The 18,069-nt window shown below is 35.2% G+C and overlaps 1 protein-coding gene across 6 annotated transcripts in view; it reads left to right on the top strand.

The window, feature by feature from the left end:
- Positions 1-18,069, top strand: part of LOC100374488 (rho guanine nucleotide exchange factor 11-like) — a 212,501-nt gene that overhangs the window by 97,847 nt on the left and 96,585 nt on the right. For all 6 annotated transcript variants that reach the window (XM_085499205.1, XM_085499204.1, XM_085499207.1 and 3 more), the window contains exon 2: positions 17,577-17,719. In XM_085499205.1, coding sequence (XP_085355331.1) covers positions 17,577-17,719 — 143 coding nt within the window. The remainder of the gene's footprint in view (positions 1-17,576; positions 17,720-18,069) is intronic.

The following is an 18,069-nucleotide window of genomic DNA, read 5'->3' as shown; positions in this document are numbered from 1 at the left end:
CATTCTGAGGTCACTTGTATGGTAATGGGATAAATAGATTCAAGTCGCTAATTCTATCAATTTCTTTTCATAATTACATTTTAAAAGGCTGCGTGGCTGGGGCTAACATCCATACTCATGGCTCCATCCTTTCCTGGGTTGAGAAGGTTGTATTCATGAGTGAGAATTCTACTCAATGATTATATATTTTTTTTAATTATTAAAAAAAGATTCATCCAATGCCCGAATCAGGTGCAAAGCCCTTTTACAAAGTTGATTTCCATAAAAATTTAAACTATACAGTAATAACTATATCTATTAGGCAATACATACAAACAAAATCTTGATATCAAGTACCAGTACTGCATTAAAATGTAAGAAATAATATAAAAAAAGACTCAAAAATGGTTTAAATCCTGTTTTAGCTTATTATTTTGCTATTAATTTTTCAGTACACATCCACATTCTAAACATTTGATGGTGTATATATTTTAAGAAATAAAAATCGGGATTCATCCAAGCAAAAAAGTAGTATCCGGAAAATATGTAGTATAGTTGTGTCGACAAATATTTCAAACTCAACAATTACTGTATTCGTGGGTGCAATATTGCACAGTCCCTCAACAAGGATGGTACATTGTACCTCACAGATTTGTAAAGTGGGAATTTATACCCTGTTTGTCTCACAAATACTGTACAAAAACTCTGTGTATTGAATAAGGCTGATTGTCAATAGGCCATTTTCCGTTCACTGCGAGAATCACGCGTTATGCGTGAAATCGAACGTAAAAACACGACAAACAAAGGTCATAGCGTCGTAGTGGCGTCAAACATCGCGTGGGATTCGACAAACGCAAAAGTATTTTGGGGACATTTTCATGCTTAATAATGTGCTGTCCACATTTGATGATAGGCAATTTCGATTAAGTAAGGGTATTCAGAAGCAATATTCCTCTGTCGAAGATCGGCCGGTCGGTGTGAGCTACGAAATAAGGAAATTCGAGTTCAAAATCAAATCGTTTGATTTTTGCGGCAGACGTTCGACGCGTGTCTTTCATGCATCTCGCGAGATTTTGCAATTGTACGGAAAATCACCTATTCAGAAGGTGCATGTATGAGACATTTGGTATTTCAAATGAAGACCAATACTTGTCATTATGGTTTCTGCCTCTGCTATTTTAATACATATATCTCATTTCCCATACAAATTACACGTACTGGGGCGTACTATTCCAGGAAATGGAACCAATCATGGCAGATGCGGTGCGCATGCTGATAGATTTATTCTATTTGACAGCCAAAATTTACAGTGTATTTTGCATAAACAAGATGTTTAACTATTTTTTGCTTTGTTTTTCAACTTTGTTTGGTATTTCTTACATCATATTTTTAGTTCTACAGAGTAGTTCTTCTGCAGTATGATTATTATCTGATGTGCATTTAGTAGTAGGCTGGTTTTCAAATACAGCAGTTGTACACTTTTCTAATTAAATCTGTCCAACAATATATATATAAATTGTATCTGCAGATTAATCTAACTTCCTTCTGATGTGATTTTCAACCAATCAGAGCATGCGTTTTGAAAACGAACTGTAACACAAATTCAGATTGGTTGAGGGGTGCACTTTATTTGATGAGTTGTAGTTTAAGGTACACCGATGACGTAAATTAAAATCAACCAGAGCCTTCACCTACATAAGATTTTCATTATGTTCACGTTTCCAGTGAGCCGATACATGTGGAAAATTGGTTTAGTTAACTAAAGTACAGAAAGCAATTTCGCTAAATGAAAATTCCTTCTGCCCGCCGTTAAATCAGTGAATTGGCCAAAATTGAGGATTTTGGCAGTGAAGAATCTTGTATTCAATGATTTAATCAGTTTCTAAATAGTGAAAAGAAAACATTAGTGTGTACAGAATCTTCTCTCATTCTTAGCATTTATACAAATTCCATCAAGTTGTAAATTAATATTGGTACATCATGCAAAGTTATTCAAGTGAAAAAAAGCCTAAATATAAACATTCTTTGGTGACAATATACTGTATGTACAATGTAGATTTTGTAAAGAATGCACTCTGGAGGAAGTTTGTAACCAAATGTCACTGTGGCCTCATTTTTTAATGCGGCTGATGTATTGATTGCCTTAAAATACTTTTTGATTGAGGCACTGTTTTGATTTCGGTTGAGTTGTTGAGTAATGATGTCCAACCTCTGTGTACTTTACAATCATGTTAACACGACTTACTTGACAATAATACTGCATATGTAAAGACTGATCATTTTAAGAATCATAGTGTACTGGTAACTCAGATTGAAAAGAAAAAGTACAGTTTCTCTGGTAATGTTGTCTAAAATAATGGATACTTAGATATATCATATATATATATTTATTTAAATTTTATTTTTTATTATCAGTGTGCATGACTACTGTTACTCTTATTTGACAACAAATTACCCAACTTCAACTTTCTCCACCAAAGAATAATTTCACGCCATGAATTATTTGGAGGGAATGGTCATCTAAAAACATTATACTATTGACACAACAAACCCATTACCTTCATTTTCATGAACAAAATTAAATTTCAAATTTCAAACAAGAATTTCTATTGGCTAATACAATAACACTGGAACACTCTCAAATAGTGTTTATTGTGTTCTGTATTTGGTTTTCAGCTATTAAATAGGAAATTAACTGCTATTGGAATTTATAAATATGAAGGGAATGGTTTTGTTGTGTCAATAGTATTGCCTAAAGCTGTATTATCAGATACATTTTGTATGAAGTACTGTAAATCTTCTATTAAAAGCGCGGCTTGTATTAAAATGGTACAATGCAACAGAGGGGATGCGGCTTCTATTAGAGCATCTACACATATGAGAAATGATGAATTTTTGGTTCTCAATTATTCAAATAGAATGGATGCGACTTCTATTAGGGATGCGACTTCTAATACAGATTTTACGGTAGAATGTGCCACATACTAAATGCAACAATTACTGTGTTATTAAGGTATCTGGGTCAGAAATTGTTAGTAAACAACCGCACATTGCCAAGCATTAATGTAGAATCGACTGTGATCAAATTTAGGGCATCAACAAGTCTATCGAATCGCATGCAAAACTGACGTCTCTCTATTGCGGCCAACTTAATTAATTGATCAAAATTTCAATAAGAGAGCAAGTCGGAGGTTTTGTTTAATGGAAGCCCACTTTCAAAGTTTTTCTGTCTTTATTTTTTTTAAATTTTTACATGTTATACATTACATGTAACACATAACTCTCAAACGCCGTAACTGCTGATTTCAATTCATGGCTCATTTTACTACATTACATGTAACACATAATTCTCAAACGCCGTAACTGCTGATTTCAATTCATGGCTCATTTTACTACATTACATGTAACACATAACTATCAAACGCCGTAACTGCTGATTTCAATTCATGGCTCATTTTACTACATTACATGTAACACATAACTCTCAAACGCCGTAACTGCTGATTTCAATTCATGGCTCATTTTACTACATTACATGTAACACATAACTCTCAAACGCCGTAACTGCTGATTTCAATTCATGGCTCATTTTACTACATTACATGTAACACATAACTCTCAAACGCCGTAACTGCTGATTTCAATTCATGGCTCATTTTACTACATTACATGTAACACATAACTATCAAACGCCGTAACTGCTGATTTCAATTCATGGCTCATTTTACTACATTACATGTAACACATAACTCTCAAACGCCGTAACTGCTGATTTCAATTCATGGCTCATTTTACTACATTACATGTAACACATAACTCTCAAACGCCGTAACTGCTGATTTCAATTCATGGCTCATTTTACTACATTACATGTAACACATAACTCTCAAACGCCGTAACTGCTGATTTCAATTCATGGCTCATTTTACTACATTACATGTAACACATAACTATCAAACGCCGTAACTGCTGATTTCAATTCATGGCTCATTTTACTACATTACATGTAACACATAACTCTCAAACGCCGTAACTGCTGATTTCAATTCATGGCTCATTTTACTACATTACATGTAACACATAACTATCAAACGCCGTAACTGCTGATTTCAATTCATGGCTCATTTTACTACATTACATGTAACACATAACTATCAAACGCCGTAACTGCTGATTTCAATTCAAGGCTCATTTTACTACATTACATGTAACACATAACTATCAAACGCCGTAACTGCTGATTTCAATTCATGGCTCATTTTACTACATTACATGTAACACATAACTCTCAAACGCCGTAACTGCTGATTTCAATTCATGGCTCATTTTACTACATTACATGTAACACATAACTATCAAACGCCGTAACTGCTGATTTCAATTCATGGCTCATTTTACTACATTACATGTAACACATAACTCTCAAACGCCGTAACTGCTGATTTCAATTCATGGCTCATTTTACTACATTACATGTAACACATAACTCTCAAACGCCGTAACTGCTGATTTCAATTCATGGCTCATTTTACTACATTACATGTAACACATAACTCTCAAACGCCGTAACTGCTGATTTCAATTCATGGCTCATTTTACTACATTACATGTAACACATAACTCTCAAACGCCGTAACTGCTGATTTCAATTCATGGCTCATTTTACTACATTACATGTAACACATAACTCTCAAACACCGTAACTGCTGATTTCAATTCATGGCTCATTTTACTACATTACATGTAACACATAACTCTCAAACGCCGTAACTGCTGATTTCAATTCATGGCTCATTTTACTACATTACATGTAACACATAACTCTCAAACGCCGTAACTGCTGATTTCAATTCAAGGCTCATTTTACTACATTACATGTAACACATAACTCTCAAACGCCGTAACTGCTGATTTCAATTCATGGCTCATTTTACTACATTACATGTAACACATAACTCTCAAACGCCGTAACTGCTGATTTCAACTCATGGCTCATTTTACTACATTACAAGTAACACATAACTCTCAAACACCGTAACTGCTGATTTCAATTCATGGCTCATTTTACTACATTACATGTAACACATAACTCTCAAACGCCTTAACTGCTGATTTCAATTCATGGCTCATTTTGCTACATTACATGTAACACATAACTCTCAAACACCGTAACTGCTGATTTCAATTCATGGCTCATTTTACTACATTACATGTAACACATAGCTCTCAAACACCGTAACTGCTGATTTCAATTCATGGCTCATTTTACTACATTACATGTAACACATAACTCTCAAACGCCGTAACTGCTGATTTCAATTCATGGCTCATTTTACTACATTACATGTAACACATAACTCTCAAACGCCGTAACTGCTGATTTTAATTCATGGCTCATTTTACTACATTACATGTAACACATAACTCTCAAACGCCGTAACTGCTGATTTCAATTCAAGGCTCATTTTACTACATTACATGTAACACATAACTATCAAACACTGTAACTGCTGATTTCAATTCATGGCTCATTTTACTACATTACATGTAACACATAACTCTCAAACGCCGTAACTGCCGATTTCAATTCATGGCTCATTTTACTACATTACATGTAACACATAACTCTCAAACACCGTAACTGCTGATTTCAATTCATGGCTCATTTTACTACATTACATGTAACACATAACTCGCAAACACCATAACTGCTGATTTCAATTCATGGCTCATTTTACTACATTACATGTAACACATAACTCTCAAACGCCGTAACTGCTGATTTCAACTCATGGCTCATTTTACTACATTACAAGTAACACATAACTCTCAAACACCGTAACTGCTGATTTCAATTCATGGCTCATTTTACTACATTACATGTAACACATAACTCTCAAACGCCTTAACTGCTGATTTCAATTCATGGCTCATTTTGCTACATTACATGTAACACATAACTCTCAAACACCGTAACTGCTGATTTCAATTCATGGCTCATTTTACTACATTACATGTAACACATAACTCTCAAACACCGTAACTGCTGATTTCAATTCATGGCTCATTTTACTACATTACATGTAACACATAACTCTCAAACGCCGTAACTGCTGATTTCAATTCATGGCTCATTTTACTACATTACATGTAACACATAACTCTCAAACGCCGTAACTGCTGATTTTAATTCATGGCTCATTTTACTACATTACATGTAACACATAACTCTCAAACGCCGTAACTGCTGATTTCAATTCAAGGCTCATTTTACTACATTACATGTAACACATAACTATCAAACACTGTAACTGCTGATTTCAATTCATGGCTCATTTTATTACATTACATGTAACATATAACTCTCAAACACCGTAACTGCTAATTTCAGTTCATGGCTCATTTTACTACATTACATGTAACATATAACTCTCCAACACCGTAACTGCTGATTTCAATTCATGGCTCATTTTACTACATTACATGTAACATATAACTCTCCAACACCGTAACTGCTGATTTCAATTCATGGCTCATTTTACTACATTACATGTAACATATAACTCTCTAACACCGTAACTGCTGATTTCAATTCATGGCTCATTTTACTACATTACATGTAACATATAACTCTCCAACACCGTAACTGCTGATTTCAATTCATGGCTCATTTTACTACATTACATGTAACATATAACTCTCCAACACCGTAACTGCTGATTTCAATTCATGGCTCATTTTACTACATTACATGTAACACATAACTCTCCAACACCGTAACTGCTGATTTCAATTCATAGCTCATTTTACTACATTACATGTAACACATAACTCTCAAACACCGTAACTGCTGATTTCAATTCATGGCTCATTTTACTACATTACATGTAACACATAACTCTCAAACACCGTAACTGCTGATTTCAATTCATGGCTCATTTTACTACATACGTTAAAGACTTTAGATACGATTAACAGATAATACAGCTTTGATATAAAGTATGTGTTACATGTACACGTTACTCAATTGACTGAATGAATCAGGAAAAGGCTGCACTTTTTCAAAATACTAATCTCTCTGTTTAACAAGTGTCTATTAAACAAGATGGGAAATACATTGTTCTTGAACTTGATAAGACGCATCTACATTGGTTTTCATATAAAGATAGTGTAGCCCTGCAGCTCAATTCAAATTATCACGTCAGTTGCCGAGGGAATTCTATAACTGCCAAATGAAACGCCGACTGAATTCAAATTTATTTTCGTCTTTCATGTCACAGTCACACAGGTCAATTATATGCCCATCCAGTTCAGAATAAATTTGTATGGTAAGTCAATATTGCACATAGAGGGTCACGAGAGGAGACAGTTTTTTGCATAAATATAGCTTATCTACTAGTTATATTAAAGCTAAGGGAATGGGATGTTCAATAAAATAGCATCAGAATTGTTTTAAGCGCTACTAAATTTAACTTAAGGGACTTTATGCCGAATTCTGTACCTATTGTAATTGCATTAATTATTCGCTAGGTTTTAATTGCACTATTTTCGCGGATGAGTAAAATCCGCTCATTTAAATCTACATGAACATGTAGAATATATGTAAAATGCACCCATAAAGTTAAAATGCTTTCCAGGCTTTGTGTGTAACAATGTGTTAAAGAATTGCACCCTGAACCATGTGATATCACAGAGTAAAGTTGACTAGAGTTGGAGATCTGATCTGCTTTTTTGATGGTATCTCTGTCAATGTAATTTTAGATTCATTCATCTTATTCTGTAAGGAAATTGTTATTCTCGGTGCATGTACCTCAAATTTGAATATGAAAATGGAAGGTTTTTAATCTGTTTCATGCTGTGCACCATAGAAAATATCGTCATTTACAACGTTTGCACCTAACAAAAAACAGTTTATCTTTGTATTACCTGTAAGATGTAGCACTCTTGCTTAATTGCGCTAATGAATTATCAATTTTGTCATCTTTAACAAAATAAAACTTACATAATTTTTTTCAGAACTTTGATAAAAACCTATAGTAAATCTTGAATATAGAAGTCTTGTACATTTGGTCTAAAAATATCCAACAAGTTGTAAATGTTGCAACAATATTTTTATGAGAAAAATCATAGTGCCCAAGGAGTTAACCGAAAAAACAACTGTATTTGTATGTTATGGTTATTTATTTGTATTCTTAACACTGTAGTGTGTTAATTAAATCTTTTGTTAATTTTTGAACATTCCTACAAATTTTAGCGATTATAAAAAGAAAGGATTTTTCAAATTGACAGTATGAGGGCGCTCTAAAAGTAAAGCATGACTTAAACATCACAGAGACATTTTACCTTGTTGCCCCCATCTGATACTGTGGAATACTTTATTTTCGCTGGAATTAATTTTCGCTGAAAAGGCTTTTTGGGCGTTTTGCTTGGAATTTATTTTCACTGATTTTTGATGAGATTAATGTGAAATATAGGAAAAAAAGTATATTCGCTGGATTTTATTTTCACGGAATCATCCCTCCAGCGAAAATAGCGAAAATAAATTCCAAGCGAAAATAAAGTATTCTACAGTAGTATTAATGTCCTATGAAATTTAAGAGTCCAGCGAATTAAAGGCTATTTAAAATTTTATCTTGAAAATTGGCGCTCTCAGAATTATGAAATTCAAGCCCTGCTAGAGGTACTCCACCCTTGTTTTCTTGCTTTATTTATGTTTATTACTATTTAATACTAATTAGTACAGTCTATCCTTCAATACTCAAAGCTTTAGAACCCCACACCCTGGTTAGTGTATGTTGGTACACAGCAATGCTCTTTTGCCAACTGGCTTGCAATTTCTCTTTTTATTAACCAGCACACATAGGTATATATGTAAACAATTCTTTTATTTTTGAAAGTTTATATCATCTTAGCATCAGCCACATGATCTCTCACATTTGAACACAAATGTTCGTATTCTGTAATATTATAGCAACTCTATTTGAAAATATTGCAATTGTTGGAAATTTAGGGATTTTTATATCAACCCTTCTGAACTGTAATTACGTCTGTGTTTATTTGTACATTGTGATTGTGACCCTTGACCTGTTTCCATGACTACCTTTTAAAAATGGCTACCGGTTATTAAATAACTGTTTGGCTAGAAACCTGTTCCATTCATATTTAACCTGCAGACAGCATGGAGTCTTTGAAAGCAAAGATAATTCATCAGTTTCCTGTGTTGTCTGGCAACTAAATATGGTATTAATAGACATAGTAAAAATACAAATATTAAAATGATAGAACCCCCCTCCCAAACAAAAATATCTTGCTTTGTAGAGTTTTCAAGTGAAAATCCACAGGCAGTAAGTGTCAACATTTTCTCTCTTTTGAATTCATGAAGCAAGGAGCAAGGATTCTTTACAAATTTGCTACAAAAATGTATTTTCTACTGCTTTTAAAATACTTTGTTAAACTGGATCAGATACACTCTATAACTGATTTGAGCAGAATATGCTATTCACCCAACCAATACATTTGATAATGGCAAATGATGGATCCAGGGCAATGAGTATAATTTAGTGTACCTTTCAAGAGCTCAGTTGCTTGCTCAGTTGCTTGCCACTACGTATTAACGATGAAAGACCTATAGTAATCCCCCTGTGCTCGTCTGTATATGTGTCATTATAATTTAAAGCCAGCAGATATTACTTCCTGTACTTTTGAAAAGTTCAGTTGCTGTTAGTGTCTGGACATACATGTATTAGTGGTGCAAGACCTATAGTGAATCCCCAGTGTCAGTCTGTGTATGACGTAGTATTATTTAAAATGAAAACAGTAAATATTACTTCCTGTACTTTTGAAAAGTTCAGTTGCTGTTAGTGTCTGGACATACATGTATTAGTGGTGCAAGACCTATAGTGAATCCCCAGTGTCAGTCTGTGTATGACGTAGTATTATTTAAAATGAAAACAGTAAATATTACTTCCTGTACTTTTGAAAAGTTCAGTTGCTGTTAGTGCCTGGACATACATGTATTAGTGGTGCAAGACCTATAGTGAATCCCCAGTGTCAGTCTGTGTATGACGTAGTATTATTTAAAATGAAAACAGTAAATATTACTTCCTGTACTTTTGAAAAGTTCAGTTGCTGTTAGTGTCTGGACATACATGTATTAGTGGTGCAAGACCTATAGTGAATCCCCAGTGTCAGTCTGTGTATGACGTAGTATTATTTAAAATGAAAACAGTAAATATTACTTCCTGTACTTTTGAAAAGTTCAGTTGCTGTTAGTGTCTGGACATACATGTATTAGTGGTGCAAGACCTATAGTGAATCCCCAGTGTCAGTCTGTGTATGACGTAGTATTATTTAAAATGAAAACAGTAAATATTACTTCCTGTATTTTTGAAAAGTTCAGTTGCTGTTAGTGCCTGGACATGCATGTATTAGTGGTGCAAGACCTATAGTGAATCCCCAGTGTCAGTCTGTGTATGACGTAGTATTATTTAAAATGAAAACAGTAAATATTACTTCCTGTATTTTTGAAAAGTTCAGTTGCTGTTAGTGCCTGGACATACATGTATTAGTGGTGCAAGACCTATAGTGAATCCCCAGTGTCAGTCTGTGTATGACGTAGTATTATTTAAAATGAAAACAGTAAATATTACTTCCTGTATTTTTGAAAAGTTCAGTTGCTGTTAGTGCCTGGACATACATGTATTAGTGGTGCAAGACCTATAGTGAATCCCCAGTGTCAGTCTGTGTATGACGTAGTATTATTTAAAATGAAAACAGTAAATATTACTTCCTGTACTTTTGAAAAGTTCAGTTGCTGTTAGTGCCTGGACTTACATGTATTAATGGTGCAAGACCTATAGTGAATTCCCAGTGTCAGTCTGTGTATGACGCTGTATTATTTAAAATGAAAACAGTAAATATTACTTCCTGTACTTTTGAAGCATTCATTTCTGTGCCAGGTTGTATTGACACATTGCCTGATTATGCCACTTTTTTTCCCCCACTCTTTTGGCTGTCCATTGAGGCTTTCAGCAAGCTTTGCATTAATGCTGATAGACATACAGTTAACTGTAAAATAAACCCTGTCATGCTTTTTTTGGGTCAGCCAGATGAGATAATAGGGGCTGTAAAAATGAGAAGATCGTATTTAATGCTTGTGGTATATAAAAAACTGAAGATGGAATCTGTAAACATTATCTCTCCATATCAGGTTACGATGTATGTTCAGTCATATACCACAGCAAGTACATAGATAGTACATAGTTGAATTTACTCTACTGGTGTCATAACCGCTTGGAGACTCTGTAATTGATGTGTCGAGTTATCTTGAAATGTCTCCAGCCTAGTAACTTTAATCTCCTGTCTCAACGCTGGTATGTAGGTTATTCCCTGCCAAGTTTTATTTTGATTCCTATGCCATTCGGAAGTCAACGATCATGCCTGCTACAGGTACCATTTTTGTTCTATACCGGCAGTCATGTTCCCGGCCGAGGCAAGTAGTATTTGATTGTCATAGTTTATGGCATTGCTCACTTGTTTTTATGTCAAATGTTGAAAAAGTTTTATCTATTTTTAGAAATTCACTTTTATCCATCATGGCGGATACATTCAGTATCATTATCTCAAAACATTGTTGAGTGTACCTACTCGATTGTGATCCTTCCGCGCTGTTGTGTTGTATTTATAACTGTTTTGACGATGGCTTTGCTCGAATTATAGTTTTAAATGAAGCGTTAGGTCTTAGGCCTATGTAGTGATGGCTGAGTGAAGCCTCCCTAATCATTGTTGATATAACATTAAGCTCTGTCAAATCATATATAGGTGTCTTATCTTTGTTTTTGCATCAGTTTCTACAATGAAGAAGTTTTTGTATATGTGTCTTGAAAATTTACTTTGTTATGTTGGCTGGGTTTTTGTTGATATGAATCCTAATTTTGTTATAAATTTAAAAAAAAGTATTACATTTATTTTAACATGTTTCCAGTGTAGTTATCTTTCCTATTACTGATACATTCAATGAGACATTCTCACCCATAATGCATTGCACATATGCTCACACATAATGCATAATGCGCCATGCGCTGGTTCCTGGTGTCCCTTGCGAATGACAATTAGGACACAGGTTATTAGTAAGCGCCGTATTGTTCAACTGGACTGGGATTCCGGCCCAAAGCTGACTGAGTGACTGAGTGATTTGAAAACACTCCAAGTTCCGCTCCGTTCCGCTCCGTTCCGTTCCGTTCCGTTCCGTTCCGCTCCGTTCCGTTCCGTACTACATTAACACTGCATCTATTCATTCCGCCTGTTTAGACTTCATACTTGAGGTGGTTCTAACATTTCTCGCTATTTTTGTGCAGAATGATAACAAAAAAAAAACAGTTTTAAATTCATGCAACTTTTGCACTGCATTGCACATATGATCAGTAGATGCAAAACTTTGAATTTCTTTCCCATAATGCATTGCACATATGCTCAGTAGATGTAAAACTTTCAATTTCTTTCCCATAATGCATTGCACATATGCTCATTAGATGCAAAACTTTGAATTTCTTTCCCATAATGCATTGCACATATGCTCATTAGATGCAAAACTTTGAATTTCTTTCCCATGATGCATTGCACATATGCTCAGTAACTTACTCAGTAAATCCACCGCTTGAATGTCTCTCCCATAATGCATTGCACATATGCTCAGTAGAATCACCACTTGAATTTCTCTCCCATGATGCATTGCACATATGCTTAGTAGATGCAAAACTTTGAATTTCTTTCCCATAATGCATTGCACATATGCTCAGTAACTTACTCAGTAGATCCACCACTTGAATGTCTCTCCCATAATGCATTGCACATATGCTCAGTAACTTACTCAGTAGATCCACCACTTGAATGTCTCTCCCATAATGCGTTGTACATATGCTCAGTAACTTACTCAGTAGATCCACCACTTGAATGTCTCTCCCATAATGCATTGCACATATGCTAAGTAACTTACTCAGTAGATCCACCACTTGAATGTCTCTCCCATAACGCATTGCACATATGCTCAGTAACTTACTCAGTAAATCCACCGCTTGAATGTCTCTCCCATAATGCATTGTACATATGCTCAGTAACTTACTCAGTAGTTCCACCACTTGAATGTCTCTCCCATATTGCATTGCACATATGCTCAGTAACTTACTCAGTAAATCCACTGCTTGAATGTCTCTCCCATAATGCATTGCACATATGCTCAGTAACTTACTCAGTAGATCCACCACTTGAATGTCTCTCCCATAACGCATTGCACATATGCTCAGTAACTTACTCAGTAAATCCACCGCTTGAATGTCTCTCCCATAATGCATTGCACATATGCTAAGTAACTTACTCAGTAGATCCACCACTTGAATGTCTCTCCCATAATGCATTGTCCATATGCTCAGTAACTTACTCAGTAGATCCACCACTTGAATGTCTCTCCCATAATGCATTGCACATATGCTAAGTAACTTACTCAGTAGAATCACCACTTGAATTTCTCTCCCATGATGCATTGCACATATGCTGAGTAGATGCAAAATTTTGAATTTCTTTCCCATAACGCATTGCACATATGCTCAGCAACTTACTCAGTAGATCCACCTCTTGAATTTCTCTCCCATGATGCATTGCACATATGCTCAGTAACTTACTCAGTAAATCCACCGCTTGAATGTCTCTCCCATAATGCATTGCATACCGCCGGTATATGCTCAGTAGAATCACCACTTGAATTTCTCTCCCATGATGCATTGCACATATGCTAAGTAACTTACTCAGTAAATCCACTGCTTGAATGTCTCTCCCATAATGCATTGCACATATGCTCAGTAACTTACTCAGTAGATCCACCACTTGAATGTCTCTCCCATAACGCATTGCACATATGCTCAGTAACTTACTCAGTAAATCCACCGCTTGAATGTCTCTCCCATAATGCATTGCACATATGCTAAGTAACTTACTCAGTAGATCCATCACTTGAATGTCTCTCCCATAATGCATTGTACATATGCTCAGTAACTTACTCAGTAGATCCACCACTTGAATGTCTCTCCCATAATGCATTGCACATATGCTAAGTAACTTACTCAGTAGAATCACCACTTGAATTTCTCTCCCATGATGCATTGCACATATGCTCAGTAGATGCAAAATTTTGAATTTCTTTCCCATAACGCATTGCACATATGCTCAGCAACTTACTCAGTAGATCCACCTCTTGAATTTCTCTCCCATGATGCATTGCACATATGCTCAGTAGATGCACAACTTTGAATTTCTTTCCCATAACGCATTGCACATATGCTCAGTAACTTACTCAGTAAATCCACCGCTTGAATGTCTCTCCCATAATGCATTGCATACCGCCGGTATATGCTCAGTAGAATCACCACTTGAATTTCTCTCCCATGATGCATTGCACATATGCTAAGTAACTTACTCAGTAAATCCACTGCTTGAATGTCTCTCCCATAATGCATTGCACATATGCTTGGTAACTTGCCCAGTATATCCAAAACTTTAATTTCTTTCCCATAATGCATTGCACATATGTTTAAAAACATGCACAGTAGATGCAAATTTTGCAGTTGGTTAAAACTGAATCTGGAAATCTGGTTTTTAAATGTTCTGATGTGTTGAGTTGCTGTGATTAAATTTATAAATAATTGATGTTTGATTGTGTACCTTTTGTTAAATATTTTTTTTTTATGAGCTAGTTGGGAGCCAACAGTCTTCCTTCAATGAGAATTGTAAATAAACAAACACACTTGAGGTATTTAATTTCTGCATAAACTGTTTAATTTATCTCTTGGGAGTCACTTATTCCTGGCAGGTCATGAATCTTATAGCTGGGATTGCCTTTTAAAAATGACCTGGAGCTGAGAATGGCTCCTCCTGATCACAGTAACACAAATGATTAGGAGAACTGTGCTAATATTATATAATATTCCTTCAAAATGTTGTAAATTGCATGATATTAGCTCTTTCAAGGTTTGACTAGTGCAAGTGATAGGCGAGTGGAGGTAAGGTCTGCTATAGTTAGTGTGAGCTGTATGTTTTTGTAAAATGTTTTCTTATTGTTTAAATCATGGGATACTGAGCTAAAATGAACTCACATGGAATAAAATGTTTATAATACGCATATATGCGACAACTGGTAAATTACGGATTTTTGGTGAATCAAAAATTAGTTTTCCAGCTATTTGGATTATCATCTAAATTTTATGCCGTCTTATAGGGCATATCACTGTGTTTACTCAATACAATAGTAATTTTATTTTATTATTATTAAAACTGAGCTTTGTGCTCCTTAAGTGAACTCAAAGTGCCAGAGTATGAAAGTGCTATTTAATAAGAATTAGTTCAGTTCAGTTTAGTAAAATAAGTTATTTATGATGCATCAGAATGTGAATCCTACTGCAATGAAGTTGATCGATTACTGAAAAAAACTTGTGTTAAACAGTCTTATTTTATTCTGATTTACAAGTGCGTCTTATAAAGAGAATCAATACAAAGTCCAGAGTGTTCTACGGTATTTTCTTCACAACAAATTTCAGTCAAGTCTGTTGAAAATTGCGCAAGTCTCACCATGATTGAGATTAATCTGATTGATTGGCGCTGACACGCTCAATATTACGCTGTTCCTTTGCACAAAATGTGACAATCTAATCCACTTTAAATCCTGCAAGATGACAAAGGAATGATGTAAACCGTGATTTCGCGTACAAGAGTGTGAGGTCACTGTACAATCCTCACCTTCATCGTGTTCAACTTGACAAGTTTTTATCATGCCAATTACGGAAATTCGGATATTCATTTAAAACCGAACAATTCAATCAAGTTGAATCTGTGTGCGGTTGCAGGGATCGTGAGGAAATCGTGCATCATTAAGAGAATCCATCATATTGTTAAATGGGTAATTGTAACGTTTGCTGAATACTGAAGACACAGCTGAGTTTCTCCGTACTTTGAAGTAGGCCATTGAAGTACGGTCTTGAATGACGCATCCATCATGCGTTCTTTTCAGACAATTCATGTTTTACTTGTTATCTGCACTTACCTTGCTATTAAAGTGATATCGCTACTTTTCCCGTCATTTGAGTTAACGGTTTCCTAATCGTGTTTTTTTCAAAAGCTTTCTGTTCACTATACTCTTTCAGTGACATCACTAAGACTCTTAAAGTATAATTCAGTCGTTTCAGTAAAATGTCTCCTCCATCAGTCATTGAAACGCAAGTCGTTTGAATTCGGGGGGGGGGGGGGGGGGGTAAAAGTTAATTTTGTTTTGCATGCATCAAAATCGCGATAAAAACAGCGTAACAGCATAGGTGAACGAAACATTGTACACAAGATACAAAAAACAAGCAATACAAAGTGGAAATAACACAAAATATGTAAAAATGCAAACTGAACTAGTGCAGGGTTTGTACTTATGATGCATTAGGAAACTTTTGTTTGGGGGAGTGGGTGGAGAGTTGGCACCAGTTACTGATGACTTATGTTTCCCATGCTTCAGTTTTAATAACCGTTGGTCTCTAGGCCACTTTACTTGTTTGGTGACATCAATAAATTTCTCAGTGTAATTCATTTCATCCAAATTGTGGAATCATGGAAAGTAACACATAACTTTGTTCTGCAAGTACATGTATAAGTAATTTCATTATAATGAATTAACAACTAAGTGTTTGTAAATCAGATGGCTTAGAAATCAGAAATAGAGTGAACTACTTCTGATCAGTTATCAAAGTTGGAGGTTGTGACCTCTGCTCTATAATCTAGAAATGACAAGGGTCTGTCTTTGTCTTTGTCGTGAGTGTTAATGGTAATGTCAACTTTTTTATGTGGTCATGATAACAATGACTATAGTCTGACTATCATCTGTCACTGGTTGTATCAACTTTTTCGAATGACCATGATGGAGTTTACAGAGATCTGTTCTTGTTTTTGTCGTCAATGGAGGTATGTACGACCTAGAAATAGTGCCGTATGCGAGTACCAAATTGCGAGTCGCAAGTAGCAAAATATGCCATATGCTAGTGGCCGTTTTTACCACTAGCATATGGCATATTTTGCTACTTGGTACTCGCAACTTGGTACTCGCATACGGCACTATTTCTAGGTCGTACATACCTGGTCAATGTCAATTTTGGGATGGTCCTTGAACCTTTCAAACACCAAAGTCAAGGCAAGACTTAGAGTGTCACTAGATTAATTTTTCCCCCATCTCTCTTCTTCATCATTGCATCCACTATTTCCTTGATTTTTGTAACCACAGTTTTTTGGAAAATCAGGAGTGATGGTTGAATAAAATGGGATGCTATTTGAGGGTGGAACAAGTCTTGTAGCTCCCTCCCTCACAACAAGACTCCGTTAGGTCTCTTATGTGGTGTCTTGGAAAGGATTTGTTAGTTTTCGTCCATTAGGTTTGAAATTAAACGAAGAAATGATTGGTGCAGTCAAATGCAGTAAAATGTAAAATTGTTGCATGAAAATTTATGACTTCAAAAAGTTGTTAGTAATGTCAGTCAAACTGTTTATTTACTGTGTTCGTTATTTTATTTTATTTCTAGGCTTGCTGGTCTCTCCGATGATGCGGGGGAGAGAAGACAGTCGCAGTCAAACATTAAATATTCTCCACCACAACAACACCCTTCACATCTCGTGGCGGTTTCACCAGACTACGAGAACCAAACAAGAAAATCAGATCCTTATGGTAAGAATTCTGTCTTTCCTCTGCATACATTTATAATTCAACACTAAGGGACATACCATTACAAACTCAGGGAGTGGCAGAATTGGATGGAAAAGAATTTGCACAGGAAAAAAGCCATTGGAAAAAAAAATTGAAGAAAAATAATTTTCATATTTCCCACAGTGGTTAAACAAAAACAAAAAACTAAATGAAGGGAAAATATGAAAATTTTTTGAAAGTTTTTCTGCAAACCAGATTCAACCTGCATGTATGATTATAATCAGATATAGGTGTATGCTGCCCAAACTTCATCTGACAAACTACTGTAAAATATTTATTTTAGCTGAAATTAATTTTCGCTGAAAAGACTT

Source organism: Saccoglossus kowalevskii, chromosome 5, assembly GCF_978046115.1.
Source record: "Saccoglossus kowalevskii chromosome 5, keSacKowa6.1, whole genome shotgun sequence".
Classification (NCBI taxonomy): Eukaryota; Metazoa; Hemichordata; class Enteropneusta; family Harrimaniidae; genus Saccoglossus; species Saccoglossus kowalevskii.
This window is presented reverse-complemented; position numbering and strand designations above follow the sequence as displayed.